Source organism: Falco cherrug, chromosome 5, assembly GCF_023634085.1.
Source record: "Falco cherrug isolate bFalChe1 chromosome 5, bFalChe1.pri, whole genome shotgun sequence".
Classification (NCBI taxonomy): Eukaryota; Metazoa; Chordata; class Aves; order Falconiformes; family Falconidae; genus Falco; species Falco cherrug.
Window position 1 is genome coordinate 48,121,102 of NC_073701.1, and position 15,033 is coordinate 48,136,134.

A 15,033-nucleotide genomic window follows, 5' to 3' on the forward strand; every position below is an offset into this window, starting at 1 on the left:
CTTAACATAGAAATAATTTTTTATGTAACTGTTTCTTCTTCTTTAACCTAGAGCATGAATTTTTTACAAAAGTAATAAGCAGCAACACACTAGGATGCAGTCATCTGACCTTACATAGACTTTTCTGTGCAGTTGTCACAGTTGCGATGTAGTTATTTTAATATATTAATTACATTTCTATTTATTTGATACTTTACTACATTTTTGTGTATTTACATTGATGCTCTTTACATGTTTGCTATTTTCAAATGCTGAGAGACTAGTCTAACAGATTACAAGTTCTTTGTTTTAGTGAAAAGTTGTCTTGCAAATTTTTGTTTTCCAAACCACTAAGTGTGATGTGGTAACAACAGCATCTCTTCTGTACACAGCCTAGTCCGTCTACCTCAAGCCTCAGTTCTACTCATTCTGCTTCACCTAATGTGACCAGTTCTGCTCCATCCAGTGCCAGAGGTCAGTGCTGGTCTCCCCTGGTAAACCATATTAAATTCTTGATACATTACACAGCTGAATTTCTGCATGTTATCACTGGTCAGGCATCAAATTTAACCTATTTTTTGAGGAATATGTATTGTTGGGAAAACAGGATTTCTTTGTCATAAGCGTAGAATTGAAATGTCTTGAGTTTCACTGCATGAATTTAATCACTTGACACATTCATGTTCTAGCCTCTCCTCTGTTGTCTGACAAACATAAGCATTCCCGAGAAAACTCTTGCCTCTCCCCCAGAGAGAGGCCCTGCAGTGCCATCTACCCTACTCCTTCGGAAACCTCGCAGGTAGGAAGCTTGTTGGGAATCCTCTGAATGCACATAGCTAAGGTGATGGTTAAAGGCACTTAGTGAGCTTTGAGCAGATGCAGTGTCTGCTCACTGCTGTTAATTTAGGGGGGCGGGGGTTGTAGGCAAAAACTCTTACAGTATTTTACATGAAAGAGATATGAATAGAATACACAGTGCTTGATCACATTTCTGCTTGCTTTGTCTGGATTTAAATCTGGTTTTTGATACTTACTGCAGTGAGAAAGAGTTGCAAAGACTTACCTGATGACACAGCCTGCTTGTGTGAAACAGCAGTGTTTGTTCAATCTAGGGAAGAAGAAAGAAAGAAAACTGTTACCACAGCAGTTGTCCATGTTGACCTCCCCTTTATTTCTTCTGAAATAGCTAATCCTAGCCACTGTGAGATAATAACCCACTCCCTGTGGCAATTTCTGTTTTTCAATGTAGTTTCAGAAGATAGACATTTTTTTATTACTCTACAGAAAAGAGTGAGTTGTGTTTGTGCCTTAAAATTCCTGTTGCATAGGTCTGAATGAAATTTGTATCTTTTGAGTTACTTGAAATGCAAAATGAGCTTGATGAGCTGACCAATTTTAAATCTTTATTTCATCTTTTCTCCTTATGTTCTTAACAGACCTACTTTCCTAAAGTGCTTTCCTTTAGCACAGTTGCTGTTTTAATCCATGCCATCACACAATGCACCTCTTGCTGAAGCAAATACGAGAACCTAGGCACAGTGTGAAAGGCCCCCCTCTCAATGCTTTCATTTCCACCAGAAATTTTGCCTCTGATAAAAAACAACTTGGTAGCCCAGCTTCCTTTAATTTAGAAATTATTTGTTGGTTTCTCATTAGTTGTATTCTTGTCCCTTGCTTCTTCATTTATTGAATTGGCTCTTGATTTAATTTTTTTCCTCTCTTCTGTTTAAGCCCTCATGCTTTTACCTGAGGGCTTAAGAAGTAATACTGAAGCTTAGCCAGACGTAAGGGCTGCTCTCAGAAACTACTTACTGATATATCTACTGGGCACTTTCACAGTGGTAGTGAAGCCAGACCAACACATAGGAAAGACCAGGGGATGTTTTTTAAATAAAGCGGTTTTATGGTTTGCCGCAAGGAAAAAAATATCCCATTTTTGCTCCCAGACTGCAAACTCTTGCTTTGCCAAGTGGAATGCGACTTCTATCCCCCACTCTACCCGAGATTCGATAAGGGAGGCTGAGGAGCTCGTAGGCCCAGTCTCCACTCTCTCTGAGACTCGCCCGTCAGGAAAATCTCCCAATCTGTCTGTACCCTCAGTGTCCCATGAGAGGGTAAGTAGAAAATTAACTTGCTCATACACTTAAGTATGTTTCAAAGGTGAGAAGGTCTGACAGTTTCTTTCTGCCCTCATAACCATAAATGAGGAGACACCTTTCTGGGGAGAAGTGCAATTTCATTCTCTGGTGCTTTATTCACTGAGCAGCAAAAATGGACGGTGATTAGAAACAACATTCTGATTCTCTGCCTTCCGATAAGAAGGGGAAAAGAAATCCTCAGGACAATTGTAGAGGGATACTTTAGAGATACCTGCAACTCTCATGAGAAGTTACATGCTCAAACTGTTCCTTGTCGTTTCCATTTTTATGCTAACACCAGTTAACTTCAACAGTCTTGGTTGGAGCTTGACACTAAGTTAATGAGGAAAGGACCCATTTATTAATGTCTTTGTTACGGCTTAATGAATGCAATTTTCACAATAGTTTTTCAACCAGGAAAGGTGAGATACACAGGCAAATTCTGGCACTTCAAGTCCAAATCAAGTCCTTTCAGGCCATAGCTACCTCATTTACAGAAGTTTGGTGGACTTCATAGAACAAGACCACAGCAGTAAAGCATCCACTTCCTTCATTGATGCTCAAGGTTATCTATGTACAGCGCTTTTCCGTCAACATCCATTTGTGCTTGCTTTTTGATCTCTGGCTGAGCGATTGTACAGTGTCTCTCCAGCTCTTCCCATACTCTGAAGAGGAATGCCTGCCATCATTGACTGGTCAACAAGCTCCTTGGGTTTTGCACTGTTACTCTTCCTAATAGAGCTTTTCGGGTTTCACATTTTGGGGGGGTTTTTGCATGTCAGTAAACATCCTGTGATTGCTCTTGTTCTTCCATGTGGTTTTATATTTCATTATTTTAGTATGTCCTTGTTTTGCTGTATTTCATTCAGCTTTTATCTCTTCATCTCCTCCAATTTCAGTTGCTTTTTCAGCCTTTGCTCTTTACCTTCACAACAGCAGACAGACTTCAGCACTTGCCCACCAGATCCTAGTGCACTGCAGACTCAGTAAACAGTGAACCTTCAATCCAGACCAGTCAGGAACATCTGATCCCGTTTTCTGTCGCATTAGAGCACACATATAGTTGCACCACCTCACTTTAATGGTAACTCCAGGAAAACAGGTATTACCTGACCCAGTGTGACTCTAGTACAGCATAGATAGGCAGACCCTAGCGTAGGCCAGAGCCTCCCAAAGCATTCTCTCTATGACACAGATGTTTTAAGTCAAGTTGAGTTGGCCAAGTGTTTGTTCCTCACTTTGTAACTTGGAGCTGCAGCATGATAGATCACTGGTGATTATTTTGCAGCTGGGTTTGCCATCTTGTGGAACCACAGCATAGTGCCTTGCTGACTCGGCATAGTCCTCTGCGAACACTGGAAGGAGTTACAAGAATAGGATTTGATTTGATCTGGATTTCACCAATTGTCTGATCTTGCTTTACATAAAAAAAGAAAGTTTATCTGTTCTCATTTTCTTTGGAAGGTACATCTGAATTACTTGTAGGATTAGCTGTATGCTGTTTACATCTGTTATGAAGATAAGCTGATGACCCACGGATTATTTGAATGCTGCCAAAAGAAACTACTAGTGAAATTTTAAAATTGTTTCATACATTTACTGTGGTTTTAAAAAAAAAAACAACCAAATATTCAGAAAAGGAAAGACAAAACATTTCATGGGTCAATTTTTATCCACAAGAGAACTAAGAACACTGCTACCAAAAAAAGTTAGGGTTGGAAAAAAAATGTTTTTCAAAGATAACAGCCATACCCTGAATAATGTCAAATGTTACACCTTGTTCAGATGCCAATTGTACCATGAAATTATTGCACATCTGTCCCTGCATTTGTTTAGTAATCTATCAAGACACCACCTGAGATATGAGCCTTATTTTGTTTTTAGGTGGCTGGAAACTGTCAGAACTCAGTACATGATAATCCCCCCTCCAGTGTGTACCGTTTTCAGAAAACTAGTCTACTTCCTATTTGTATACACATATTTTTATTAAACTATTTACGTTCTTAGATTGTTTGTCGCTCTACCTCCAAAGTAGACCTGTGTGGTGGGGATAATAACAAAAACCCCCTTGTTTTCTTAAAGGCTACTGAAATAACAACAGCAGCTATGCATAAACCACGCTGTTCTCAATTTACAGAGAATGCTGTTTAATCATATTGGTGACGGTGCTTTGCCACGAAGTGATTCCAGTCTGCCTGGCCCTGACAAAGGTGAGTGGAAATGCTGCACCATACCGATCTTTGAAGCAATGAAAATATAATTAATTTGTCATATTCCTGTAGAATGCTAATTCTTTTGAGTGCATACTGTCATCTCCAAGTTTCAAAACATTCAAAATAACTAAATTACACTAACACTGTTAAGTTTCAAAAAACTGAAAAGCAGGAGGGGGTGGGGGGGGACATGGTGTGTGTTTGAACTGAGGGTTGCACTCAGAAAGGCACAGAATTTTCCAGAAAGGGGTGATGGTGCAGCACACTGCCTGTGAAAGCTGTCCTTTCTGCTTCTCAAGAGAGACATATGGGGTGATGAATACTGGAGATAACTTCTGGAGACTAGGGCGCAGAGAAGCTAAAGAGGATAGTCCTCAAGTGTGGTACCTGCAAGTCCTCTTTACTAAGTGTAAGTCACTGTGCTTTTCGCTACACTTTGATGGAAGATAAGAGATCAGTTTGTGGTTTGTTGGGGTTTTTTTGCTTTTAATTAGGGTAAATGAGAAACCTATGAATTTCCAAAGACAAAATATTGCCTTTTATAATTTTGCACATGGGGAAATTCAATATTGTTGGCACAGTTACTGTGCCATGATTTCATTGTGTGTTTCACATCCATAATATGCTCCATCATTTATGTGCTGCCTTTTATGGTACCCTGAATAAAGGATACAGTAAAATAAGTGTATTGAAACTAAATATTTCAAGAATATGCTGTAACAAGAACTGACCAAGAATCACATTTTCATCATTAAGAGTTGAGTTTTAGAAGTATTTTTGTGTGAAAGTTTTTATGAAAGCTCAAGTGTGGAATTTTTCACAGGGCTGAAAAGCATATAAAATAATTTAACATGGAAATGGCAAAACTTTTCCACTGGCCTATGTAGCCAAGTACATTACAAAGTTGTTAAAATAAAATGTTCTCTCCTGGAGACTTTAGCAGACCAGAGAACTGACTGCACAGATGACTTCAAAGAAAAAAATTGGCTTGTCAAGAGATTCGGGCATTTGAAGTACCTTGGTCTGGTGCCAAGTAATTTTTAAGATGAGGGCAAACCCATACTGCTAGGTGACAGCTTACAATAAAAAGCAAACAATGTATTCCATATTTTGGCAATGAAAAAGCAAAATGATCCTGCAGAAAATGGATTATTCTGTACGCTGTTCTCAGAGTCAACTAATGTGAAATTATACTGTAACAATATTGTTACAGACATGAAACAAGTATTATTTGTACTGTACTTTTTGTGTTAAGTCTGGTATACACTGGTATAGTGGGACTGCAGTCCTTTGGAGAGCCCTTGATGTTGCTATAATAGCAATAATTAATACCACCAGTTAGCAACAATGATTTGCTTTTTGCTTCATCTTTGTAAATGAGCACAGAGTCCTTGCATGTGGTTCTCTACTCACAACTATGAAACAAGCAGGCAAGAAGGAAACTGTCATAGCAAGGCAAGAGATTTGAGGCTTTGAAAGTGTGTGTGTGGGGAGTTGGTGGCGAGGTTTTGAGGGGGGGAAGGGGGAAATATGAAGAAAGGTGTTTTCCACTTTTTTACAGGATGTGTAAGAAAAATTGTGAGGTGTAAGTTAGCTTTTGTCCTTTCCATGTTAAATGCCTTGCCTTTCTGTCTGACTTCTTCCCAATATTGGTGGCTCCTTGATAACATGCGATAAACCAGTTCTAGTAAGGAAGCTGTTCCAGGCCTTATGGGATCATTCAATTAAAGTAATGGAATTAGGTAAAGGTAACACAGACAAATACATCAGCTGATCTTATGCATGTCAAGGTGATTGTCAATTTACATTATTAAGCATAGATCCTTGACCATGCATACAAACAGGGTATATAAATTTTCTCAGTCAAAAATAATTTCTTCATTTGATTCCCTCCCCCTGCCTTGCTCTTTCATTTTTCCCATTTTTACTTCCTTGGTTTTGTGCCCTTCTTGTCTTCTTCCTTTCAGTTCTGAATGTGTAGCCTATGCAGGCAAAGAAGGCTGTTAGCACAGAAAGCTTTCTGAGGGAGGTGATTGGAATTTGGCAAGTTCCTTTCCCTAGTCCCTTCTGTATATAAAATGAGCTAATGGAAACAGTTTATGGATAGTTTGTTCCCCTCTGCCTAGAAAGCTCTAAATAGCAGTCCGGTGCAAAGATAAACCGATTGTATTAACAGGCTTCAAGCTTATCTCCCTTTGTGGCTGCATTTGCAGTGCACCAGAGTGCTATCTCGGCTGCTACTGTTGATGGTCCCAACTTCTATACAATCACAAACTGACCGAAGGGCCAGTTGCATACATCGGGCAGCCAAGAGATTGACAGCCATTATTTAAGAGCTTTTCAAATGCTGATGTAATCATGAGAGCTTTTCAGTCATGGTTGTTGTTTTCACTGTGTATTTTTACCCTCGCGGATAAAGGCAAGTCAGAGAGCTAGAAGTGGGTGATGCCAATGCCAGCTTTTTCATTCTCTTCCAGCTGTAAACGCCACGCCCAGCAGCTGGAGCCTGGACAGTGGGAAGGAAGCCAGAAACACATCAGAAAGTGGAAAGCTTATATCTCCCCCTGTACCACCAAGACCTGCACAGACTGGTGAGTTAATGGACATTTCATGCTAAGCTCCAGTAAAAACAAATGATTTACTTGAGGGCTTAGATTTTTTCCACTCTGATCTTTAACTTCTTGGGCAGGTTATTTGATTACTTACATAGAAGGCTGTAGAATTGCCTCCACAGGAATTTTCATCTCATTAATGTTCTCTGTAGCATTCTGTTTCCAGTACTCTGCCCCTTCGCTTAATGACTGAGTAGTTCCAGACATTCATGCTAGTACTAGGGAGGATGATAAAATGCCATATTTTGGTCTTATGCTAATTGGAGGTTAGCAATCAGCAATGATCATTAACCACAAAGAATCTTACAGGCCAGAAAATGCACATGGAATCATGGAAGTACATGAGTTCTGTTACTATAACAAATTTGCCTTTCAAAAGATTAATTTCCATTTAAAGGAAGGGCTGCTTAAGTGGTAATATAAATGTAATTGTCCTCAAGGGAGCGAAGACACTTTGTGTGTGTTAGACTTATGCCTCAAAAAATGTTAGGCATGTTTACAGTGTATTTACAAGTAAATGTTTGATGTAAGTACATTATGTATTGTCTTTTTTTCTTATTTGACATACAAATACATAATATATTTCTTAAGAGGAGGGGACAGTTATTATACTGACTTTTTTTGAATTCTGTTATCATTTGGTAGGATATAAACCAACTTACAGAGATACAAAATTTGTCAGGGAGGATGGATGCAGAAATTTCTTATGCTTCATTGGTTGTACTGCAAGATAATCCTGAGAACAAAGTAAAACAAACAAAATCTCTAAAACTATTTTCAGCCATCAGGCAAGTACCTAAAGGGAACCAGAGATAATGTTTGTTTATTGAATGATCTCCTGTCCACTTAAAAAGATTTCTTTGTGAAAACTGTAATGCCAAGAATGCACTGAAATCTTTCTGACTTTACAGCATCACCAGCAAGACACATAGCCTCCGTTTCCCCTTCTCCTGCTGGGAGATCACCAATGAAGGTACTGTTTTATTGCAGTGAATTGCCTTTGTGGGACAGATTGTACATGATGTTGGGTAGATATAATACAATCCCAAATAATGTATATTAAATATATACTATTTTCCTTTTATTAACATAAGCCTATACAAAAACCATTCATAAGAGTAAGTAGCCATAACAATTACAGCATCTCTGAAGATTTTTCAAAACTGCAGGTAAGAAACCTGATCTTCAGAACCTTTAACCTCTCAATATAAGGCTTGTTGACTATGTAGATAATCAAGCTCACCTGAGTTAGAGTACGGAAGGGAGTTTAAGAAATAAATGTAAGAGGTGCCCAATGAGCCACCTAGTCTGGAAGTCTGTCTCCAGCAGTGGCAAAAGGGGAGATGCCAGCTAAGGAGAGCCTGTTGTGCAACCCATTCCTCTTACTCCTCCAGCATCCAGAGCTGTTGGATTAGAGGGTGTGTTAAAGAGTAATCCCCACTTCCATCATTTCAATATCCATTCCCTCTGCAGAATGATCCAGGGAGGCTGCATAAGAAATTGGAAGTAGTTTGAAGCCTGCCAGTAGGAAACGCTAACCGCAGGCTATGAATAAACATTGGGTCTTCTCTGGCAGTTAATCACCCATAGCAATTGGGCCAGGCTAAACTGAGCAGGTTTCATTTCTATTTCAAGATACTTGAATGTGTCGGTACCTGCTTGTTGCACAACAGCTTATTTGTTGGAAAACTTGACCAGAAAATCTGTGTCTTCCCCAGCACTGGAAGATGTGAACACACAGCCTGCATATTCAGGCAAACCCAAGTATTGACAGACAGTGCAACATTTGTCCAGGGGATAGCCGCTACCACCCCATTGAAGCAGAGATTGTTCTGCAGTTAGAAACATGAGGGTCAACAACCGGGAAGGAGAGCGTATAGAAAGGAGCATGACTGGTGCTTCAGGCACTTGGCGAGAGGGCAGAGGGAAGCAGCCCTGCTGAAGTGGTCCCTCAGGTACCCAATGCCTAACAAAAGCTGCAAAGGTACATGTCTCCTGAGGAGGAGGAGGAAAGTACCACCTCAGAATGCCTCCTTTCCCCTTGAGGTCCCTAATCACAAGCCCACAGTCATTCTCCCGTTGGTCATCCCATGAGCTTGTAACATTTCCACTTGTGGCTGCATGGTGCTACAGTTTCAACACAGAGCAATTGTGCTGGCCATCAGAGTGCCCTATAGTCCTGTTACCATAGTATGTCTTCTGCTGAAGGGAGCACCGATCCCAGGTTTCACACTAACTGGTTACTAGGAAGCTCTTAGAGCATTAGCAGCTTGTACGAAAGGTGAGTGACTCTTCCTTTTTTCCTGAATGGGCTCGGTAGTGATGATTCTCAGGGAGGCTTGAAGCTTGTCCTAACATTTTCTTCTAAATGCCTGGACAGAATTGAAGCATTTTACAGCCAAAGTCTGGATTGCCACTTGGGAGAGGAGTGCTGGCCCAGACTCATTCTGACAGTTGCTGAATCTAACTTCAAGCATCCGTGAATTTCCAGACTCTTACGGTGTCTAGACTGTTACTCACTACTGGTACAAGCAGTCTGCACTGTTGTCAGGATCCAAGTGCTTACCCCTGCTCAGGTCCTAAATTGAGGCAGGCAGGATTTACACATATTTGCTCTTGTTCTGAATGACAAAAGCAAAGGTCCTAAATCTTATTTATGGTCACTTAGTCCGAGTGTCAGGCATTCATGGAAGTTGAACTAACTACATCATTTCTTTGAAAACCTTGACCCTGGACCTTTTGTGGGGTTAAGAGTGCAACTGCCGCCTCCTCACATGCAGAGGAATGGAACCTGAAACAAGTAGTTAAACAGGCTCCTCACAATGTCTGAAATGTCTTCAACATGTGTTGAGCTTTAAAAAAAACTCCCTCTGCTTTTCCCAGGCCATATACAGGGCTTTTTTTTTGCCTTTGTGTTCCAAGTGTTACGTGCTGCCACAGAAGGCCGTCTTAGTACAAAACCCACTGATGCAAATTAAGATTTTCTTCCATTGCTTTCAGTGCACTGTGGATCTAGTTCTAGATGCATAACTAAAATTATCTCAACAGCATAAAGATAGTGCAGCCAGCTCTATACACCCCTGCCCCTCTCCTTTTCCTCCCCTCCCCACCTTCTGTTGCATGGCTCACACTCTCACGCTGAGCCACTGAGTACCAACCAGTCTAACTGGAGTGAGAAATTTGTCTTTGTGATTTCAACATCCCTTTTTTAGCCTGTGCTTGGGGCCAGTAAGTCTAAGTTGTCTTGGATGGCTCCAGTCAAAATTAAGATGTTGCAAAAACTTCTCAGCTTGCAAAGCCTGGTCTAACCTTTTACAGTTTTCGGTTGACGTTGCTTCACTAGAATAGGACTGCTCAGTGGGTTTAGGTAGGGCTTTAGTGTCCCTGCCGTCTATTCTTCATCAATACTGTCGTTGCCATGGGGCCCTCAGCTGCCATCCCTCACCTTCCGCACAGACCTGCGGGGCTGCTGGCCCCACCATTTGCAACCTCTGCCCTCGGCTGGACCCTTGTCCCTGGGGCCCACAGTGGTGGTTTGTGTTTTGTGCGAGCGGCACAGTGTGTCCAAGGAACGCCTGGGAGATGGGAGAGAGGAGCTGCTGCAGTTCAAATTGCTGTCTGCAGCAGCTGGGATGTCTCAGCCGGCTGCCCTCCTGCTGCTGCCCCTGAACACACCAGGAGCTGCTGGCTGAACGGGGCTGGCGCACAGCAGCGGCTCTTAGCTCGGCATCTGCGCTCCACCTCTGACATCGGTATTGTGACACGCTCGGAAATGATGCACGATGTGACCGCACTCTCCATAGCGTGACGGTGCACTGAAACTGTGAGGAAAATGCATGTGGAAAATGCATGTGGAAGGTGAGAGCCTGAAGCAGCAGCAGTGAGCGGGCTGCAGGTGCGGTGCCTGGGCGCTAGGGGGCAGGACGCCACCAGGCACGCCCCAGGCGCCTGCCGCTTACGGCTGGGAAAACCCGCGAGGAGGGTTCGGTTTATAGCCAGGGCGCTTCCGGGCTATTACGACAGTAAGATAGCGTTTAAATACAGTTTTACGTCCACTTATACGAATTACTGAATTACGAGCGTGACCACACCATGTTTAAGGTGTACCTAGGCACTCTTGAAATGATCTTTTTGTTGGTTTCTTACTGGATCTTGATTAAACAGGGACACAACCATTTACATTTATCAAGCCTCAGAATATACATGCCGGTATCTCCATATGTTTTCAGTCTGAGCACAGAAATGCTCTCCCTCGCTTACTCCAGGTAAATTCTTCTTCTGCCCTTTCTTTCGAGCAGGGGTCTCTGCAGTCATTCACACCATCTCCAGTGGAGTATCATTCCTCGGGGCTTATATCCAACTCCCCGGTGCTGTCAGGGAGTTACAGCAGCGGCATCTCTTCGCTCAGCCGATGTAGCACATCAGAGACGTCAGGCTTTGAAAGCCAAGGCAGTGAACCGACAGTGACTGTCCCAAGCTACAGTATTTCTGAGGAGCCTGTGAGAAAAGAAAGTAAAACTCCGCCGCCTTACAGCGTGTACGAGCGGACTTTGAAGCGCCCTGTTCCTCTACCTCACAGCCTCTCCATCCCACCCACCACGGACCCACCAGCGCTGCCGCCCAAGCCACAGCTGGTCCGGCCGAACAATCTGGAAAACAGCAGCAGGAGGACTGAGCAGGTTCCCCGGCCCAGGCCCCTGCCCCGCAAAGTCTCTCAGCTATGAGAAGCCACTTTTCTATTTAATTGCAACCAGTTCTTTACCGGTTAAGAAATAATATTTTTTAAAAAATGGTAAAAACCGTTTAGTTAGGCACTTTAATATTTCACCCACCTTTTCTTTTGAGTAATTTTGAAATGCTTATTAATATTATGTTGCACATTTGAAATGAAATTACTAATTTAGGTTGCGCCAGATATTATAGGAAGCATGAATGAGAGGATTTTTTTTCAAGTTCATGGTGGTGAATACTGATAAATGTTTTTATTTGTACTTTATTTTTGTTTTTAAAAAAATCTAAAACCCTACAACTCTCATCTGATTTAGCCAAATGCTTCTTACAAAATGCAGAATATACTGACTGGATCTTTACTACTAGAGATAAATGCACGCTTTCTAACAAAGTAGCCTGTAGACTAGAATGTTTCTGCAAGTAGGCTGGAAGTTGTTTCTCTTAGCCGATGAACAGGTTGGTCATTTCAAATGTCTGTGGAAAAATGGAAATATAATGCAAGTTATACTGCAGAGAACTGTTGTAAGAATGTGGTTTGGAATTTCTGAAACACACACTTGGTTTATATTATTTTTAAGATGGAAAAATATCTGCATTTCATTCAGCATACAGCACCATTCTGAGGAATCTTGATAAAGTTTTGTGCCATTAGTGTATTACTGTACCTGACACATCCTTTTCTTTTTGAGGTGCAATTTACTTTTATTCTTCCAGTTAATGGGATTTTTTGTTTGTTTGTTTGCTTGGTTTTATTTTTTAAAAAGCTAGCACTTTGCTAGTGGAGGCTCTCTGCTCTTTTTCAAAGTTCACCCTAAAATACAATCTGTGTATGAAATGGGTACAAATGAATTGTTCATTTCACTTGTGTACAGGAATGAGTACTGACTAGTACCAAGGCCATACAGTAAATGAATGGAGTTTTTTTAAAATACAAACTACTAGTTATAAATCAATAAATTTCGAAAGCTAATTGCTAAGGTCACTAATAATTCTGTAAAAACCCAGCAAAAATTCTGACCAGATCTTTCGATGTGCACATACCAGTGAAGCCAGGTTTTGGATTTGCTTTTTATCTTGAGTTCATCACTGTCATCTTTATTGTAGGAGAATGGTGTTTGGCCTAAGGTTGTATTTTACTGACTGGCATCTGAAGAGTTCTGGAAAGCTAATGCCAAGCCGTAGGAATGTGGAGGGGAAAAAAAAAGCACCTTCTGTATGTATTTTTTGTATCCTCTTTCTCTTACTGACTGTTTAATGTGCTTGGGAACAGCTGTGTGAACTGCATTTTAAATCAATCATGCTGTTAAAAATATTCTCCCTCTTTTGTTGGGAAGCTCATGTTGATTTTAGCTGTGTTTGATTTGTTGATAGTTTAACTGGAAGAAAGTGACCACTTTTTATATTCTGTCAATTAAACCTTCAGCAGTTACATGCTGTTGATGGTGGTTATAGAGGTTTTCTATAATAAATGTTCAAGTATTTTTGTACATAACTGGTAAATTTTAATAAGGAGTGTACCATTATGTGAAAAAGAAGCAAACAGTTGTGTATGCAGTAAGATTGTTATAATTATGCCAAATACTTTATGTATGGAAAAAAGAATATTTGTAAATATGTGCTTTTAACAATAATTCTGCCATATTGACTTTACAATTTTGAATGTCAGAAAAAATTAATATATGTTAAAATATTTATGTTTTAGTGAAGGTATTCATAACTTGAAAAAGGAACATATGAATTTTAGCTTTGTGTCTTGCTGATTTCAAAGTCTGAAATTCCTTGAACTAGCTCTTGCTTTCTACTATAACATTTTTGTGTCTGTAACCACATCATAAGAGCTGTAGAAGGCTACGTATTTATGCTGATATAAAGAAGTAATGCCTGAGACTTAAATAAGGTGTCACAAGTCAGATAACAAAGCTGCTTTGATTTTTTTATTTCACCTGTGCAGTTTAATAGATTTTGTTGACTAGTGCTTGAGCACAGTATGAATCAGTGTTATTTGCTCCTGAAGCCATTTTTTTTTATTTCTGGCAGTGAGCAGAGTTGATGACTTTATCATTTGCGTGCATTACTGAAGTCAGCTTTGCAGCAAAACATTTCACAAAGTTTCTGTTTACCTAGACACTCATATTGGTTGCTGCATAATGTTAATAGGGAATAAAAGGACTTGATTAATCTTTACAGTACAACTTGTTTTCTACAAAATGAGAGATTATAATTCAGTTTGTCATGGAATTAAAGTTCTGACTCCTTGTCTTGCTACATCTAGTTTCTTTCTGTTAAAAATCTCCTGATGGATCTAGTTTTCTCCCTATTTGGATCCGTAATTGCTTTGTGAGACAATGTGGAGAGTATTGACCTGCTCTTCTAAACAAGTGAAGAATGTAAAATTTACTAGGTGAGTTCACTGTAAATTAACCTGCATGAGCGCTCTGTTTTTATAACCGTGACATCAGGAATACTCTGAACGATAGCAGACACTGTAAAATTGACAGAGTACTCTAAAACCAAGCTGACACATTTTCTGCTTAGCCAGTTTTGACAAATTGATTCTGTAGAACAGCTTTTCAACCTGATTTCCTATAAAAAATGTAGTATGAAATTTTGTTATGTATGTTGCAACACCCAGCGCTTGAAAACCCAATGTAAATAAAGGTCTCGTTTGAATTTTATTACTCCTAAATGTAGTTTTATCACTTTCTGGATGACAGTGAGTAATTCAGAAGCTTATATAGGAGGACCTATGAGAACACATTGCTGTTGCTACGCAATAGCTTGAATGTTAGCCAACGTATGCATAACAGGTGAGATGATCTTATTTTCAAATACTGCATTTAAGATGCTGGTACCTCTGGGATGCTGTAGAAGCAACTGCAAACTCTGCTGGCTGGCTTTGAAATGCAGACTGATGGGCTAATACCTCTGTAGTGTGAGTGAACTCAGTTGTCGTGATGTCTCAAGTCAGATCATAGCCAATAGCCCGTGTCCTAAAAGAAGCACAAAGCTGAACTTAATCCTTGATAGTAAAGATTTCAGGGTAGCATAAATGTTTACATGGAACAGGGTTTAACTATGTGTAAGCCTTCTCTTTTGTATGAAAGTGCACTTTGCCCTCCTGCCCAACCATTCTTCTTGTTCACAAGTTGTCCAGCAACGTCTGGAAAAAGCACGGTGACTGAGCAAAAAGATATCAATAGGCAGAAGTCAATGCTGAGATGTAAATGATGAAAAGCATCTTGTTTTGAGTGTAACTGTAAATGTCAGTGGGGCATGTAGCAGCATTGTATCAGTAATCCCAGGGGGTGACAGACATGACTCTTTGCTCCAGAGCTCTGTTGGTAGCCAGGTTTTCCCACA

The 15,033-nt window shown here is 40.5% G+C and overlaps 1 protein-coding gene across 4 annotated transcripts in view; it reads left to right on the top strand.

Annotated features, from left to right (window-relative positions):
* Positions 1-14,348, top strand: part of DOCK4 (dedicator of cytokinesis 4) — a 257,352-nt gene extending 243,004 nt beyond the window's left edge. For 2 of the 4 annotated variants that reach the window (XM_055710581.1, XM_055710582.1), the window contains 7 exons: positions 372-453; positions 669-778; positions 1,926-2,093; positions 4,255-4,327; positions 6,808-6,921; positions 7,854-7,915; positions 11,241-14,348. In XM_055710581.1, the coding sequence (XP_055566556.1) occupies positions 372-453; positions 669-778; positions 1,926-2,093; positions 4,255-4,327; positions 6,808-6,921; positions 7,854-7,915; positions 11,241-11,666 (1,035 nt within the window). In that variant the 3' untranslated portion in view covers positions 11,667-14,348. The remainder of the gene's footprint in view (positions 1-371; positions 454-668; positions 779-1,925; positions 2,094-4,254; positions 4,328-6,807; positions 6,922-7,853; positions 7,916-11,240) is intronic. The other 2 variants (XM_055710583.1, XM_055710584.1) reach the window with 1 other exon arrangement.
* Positions 14,349-15,033: the final 685 nt, after the last annotated feature.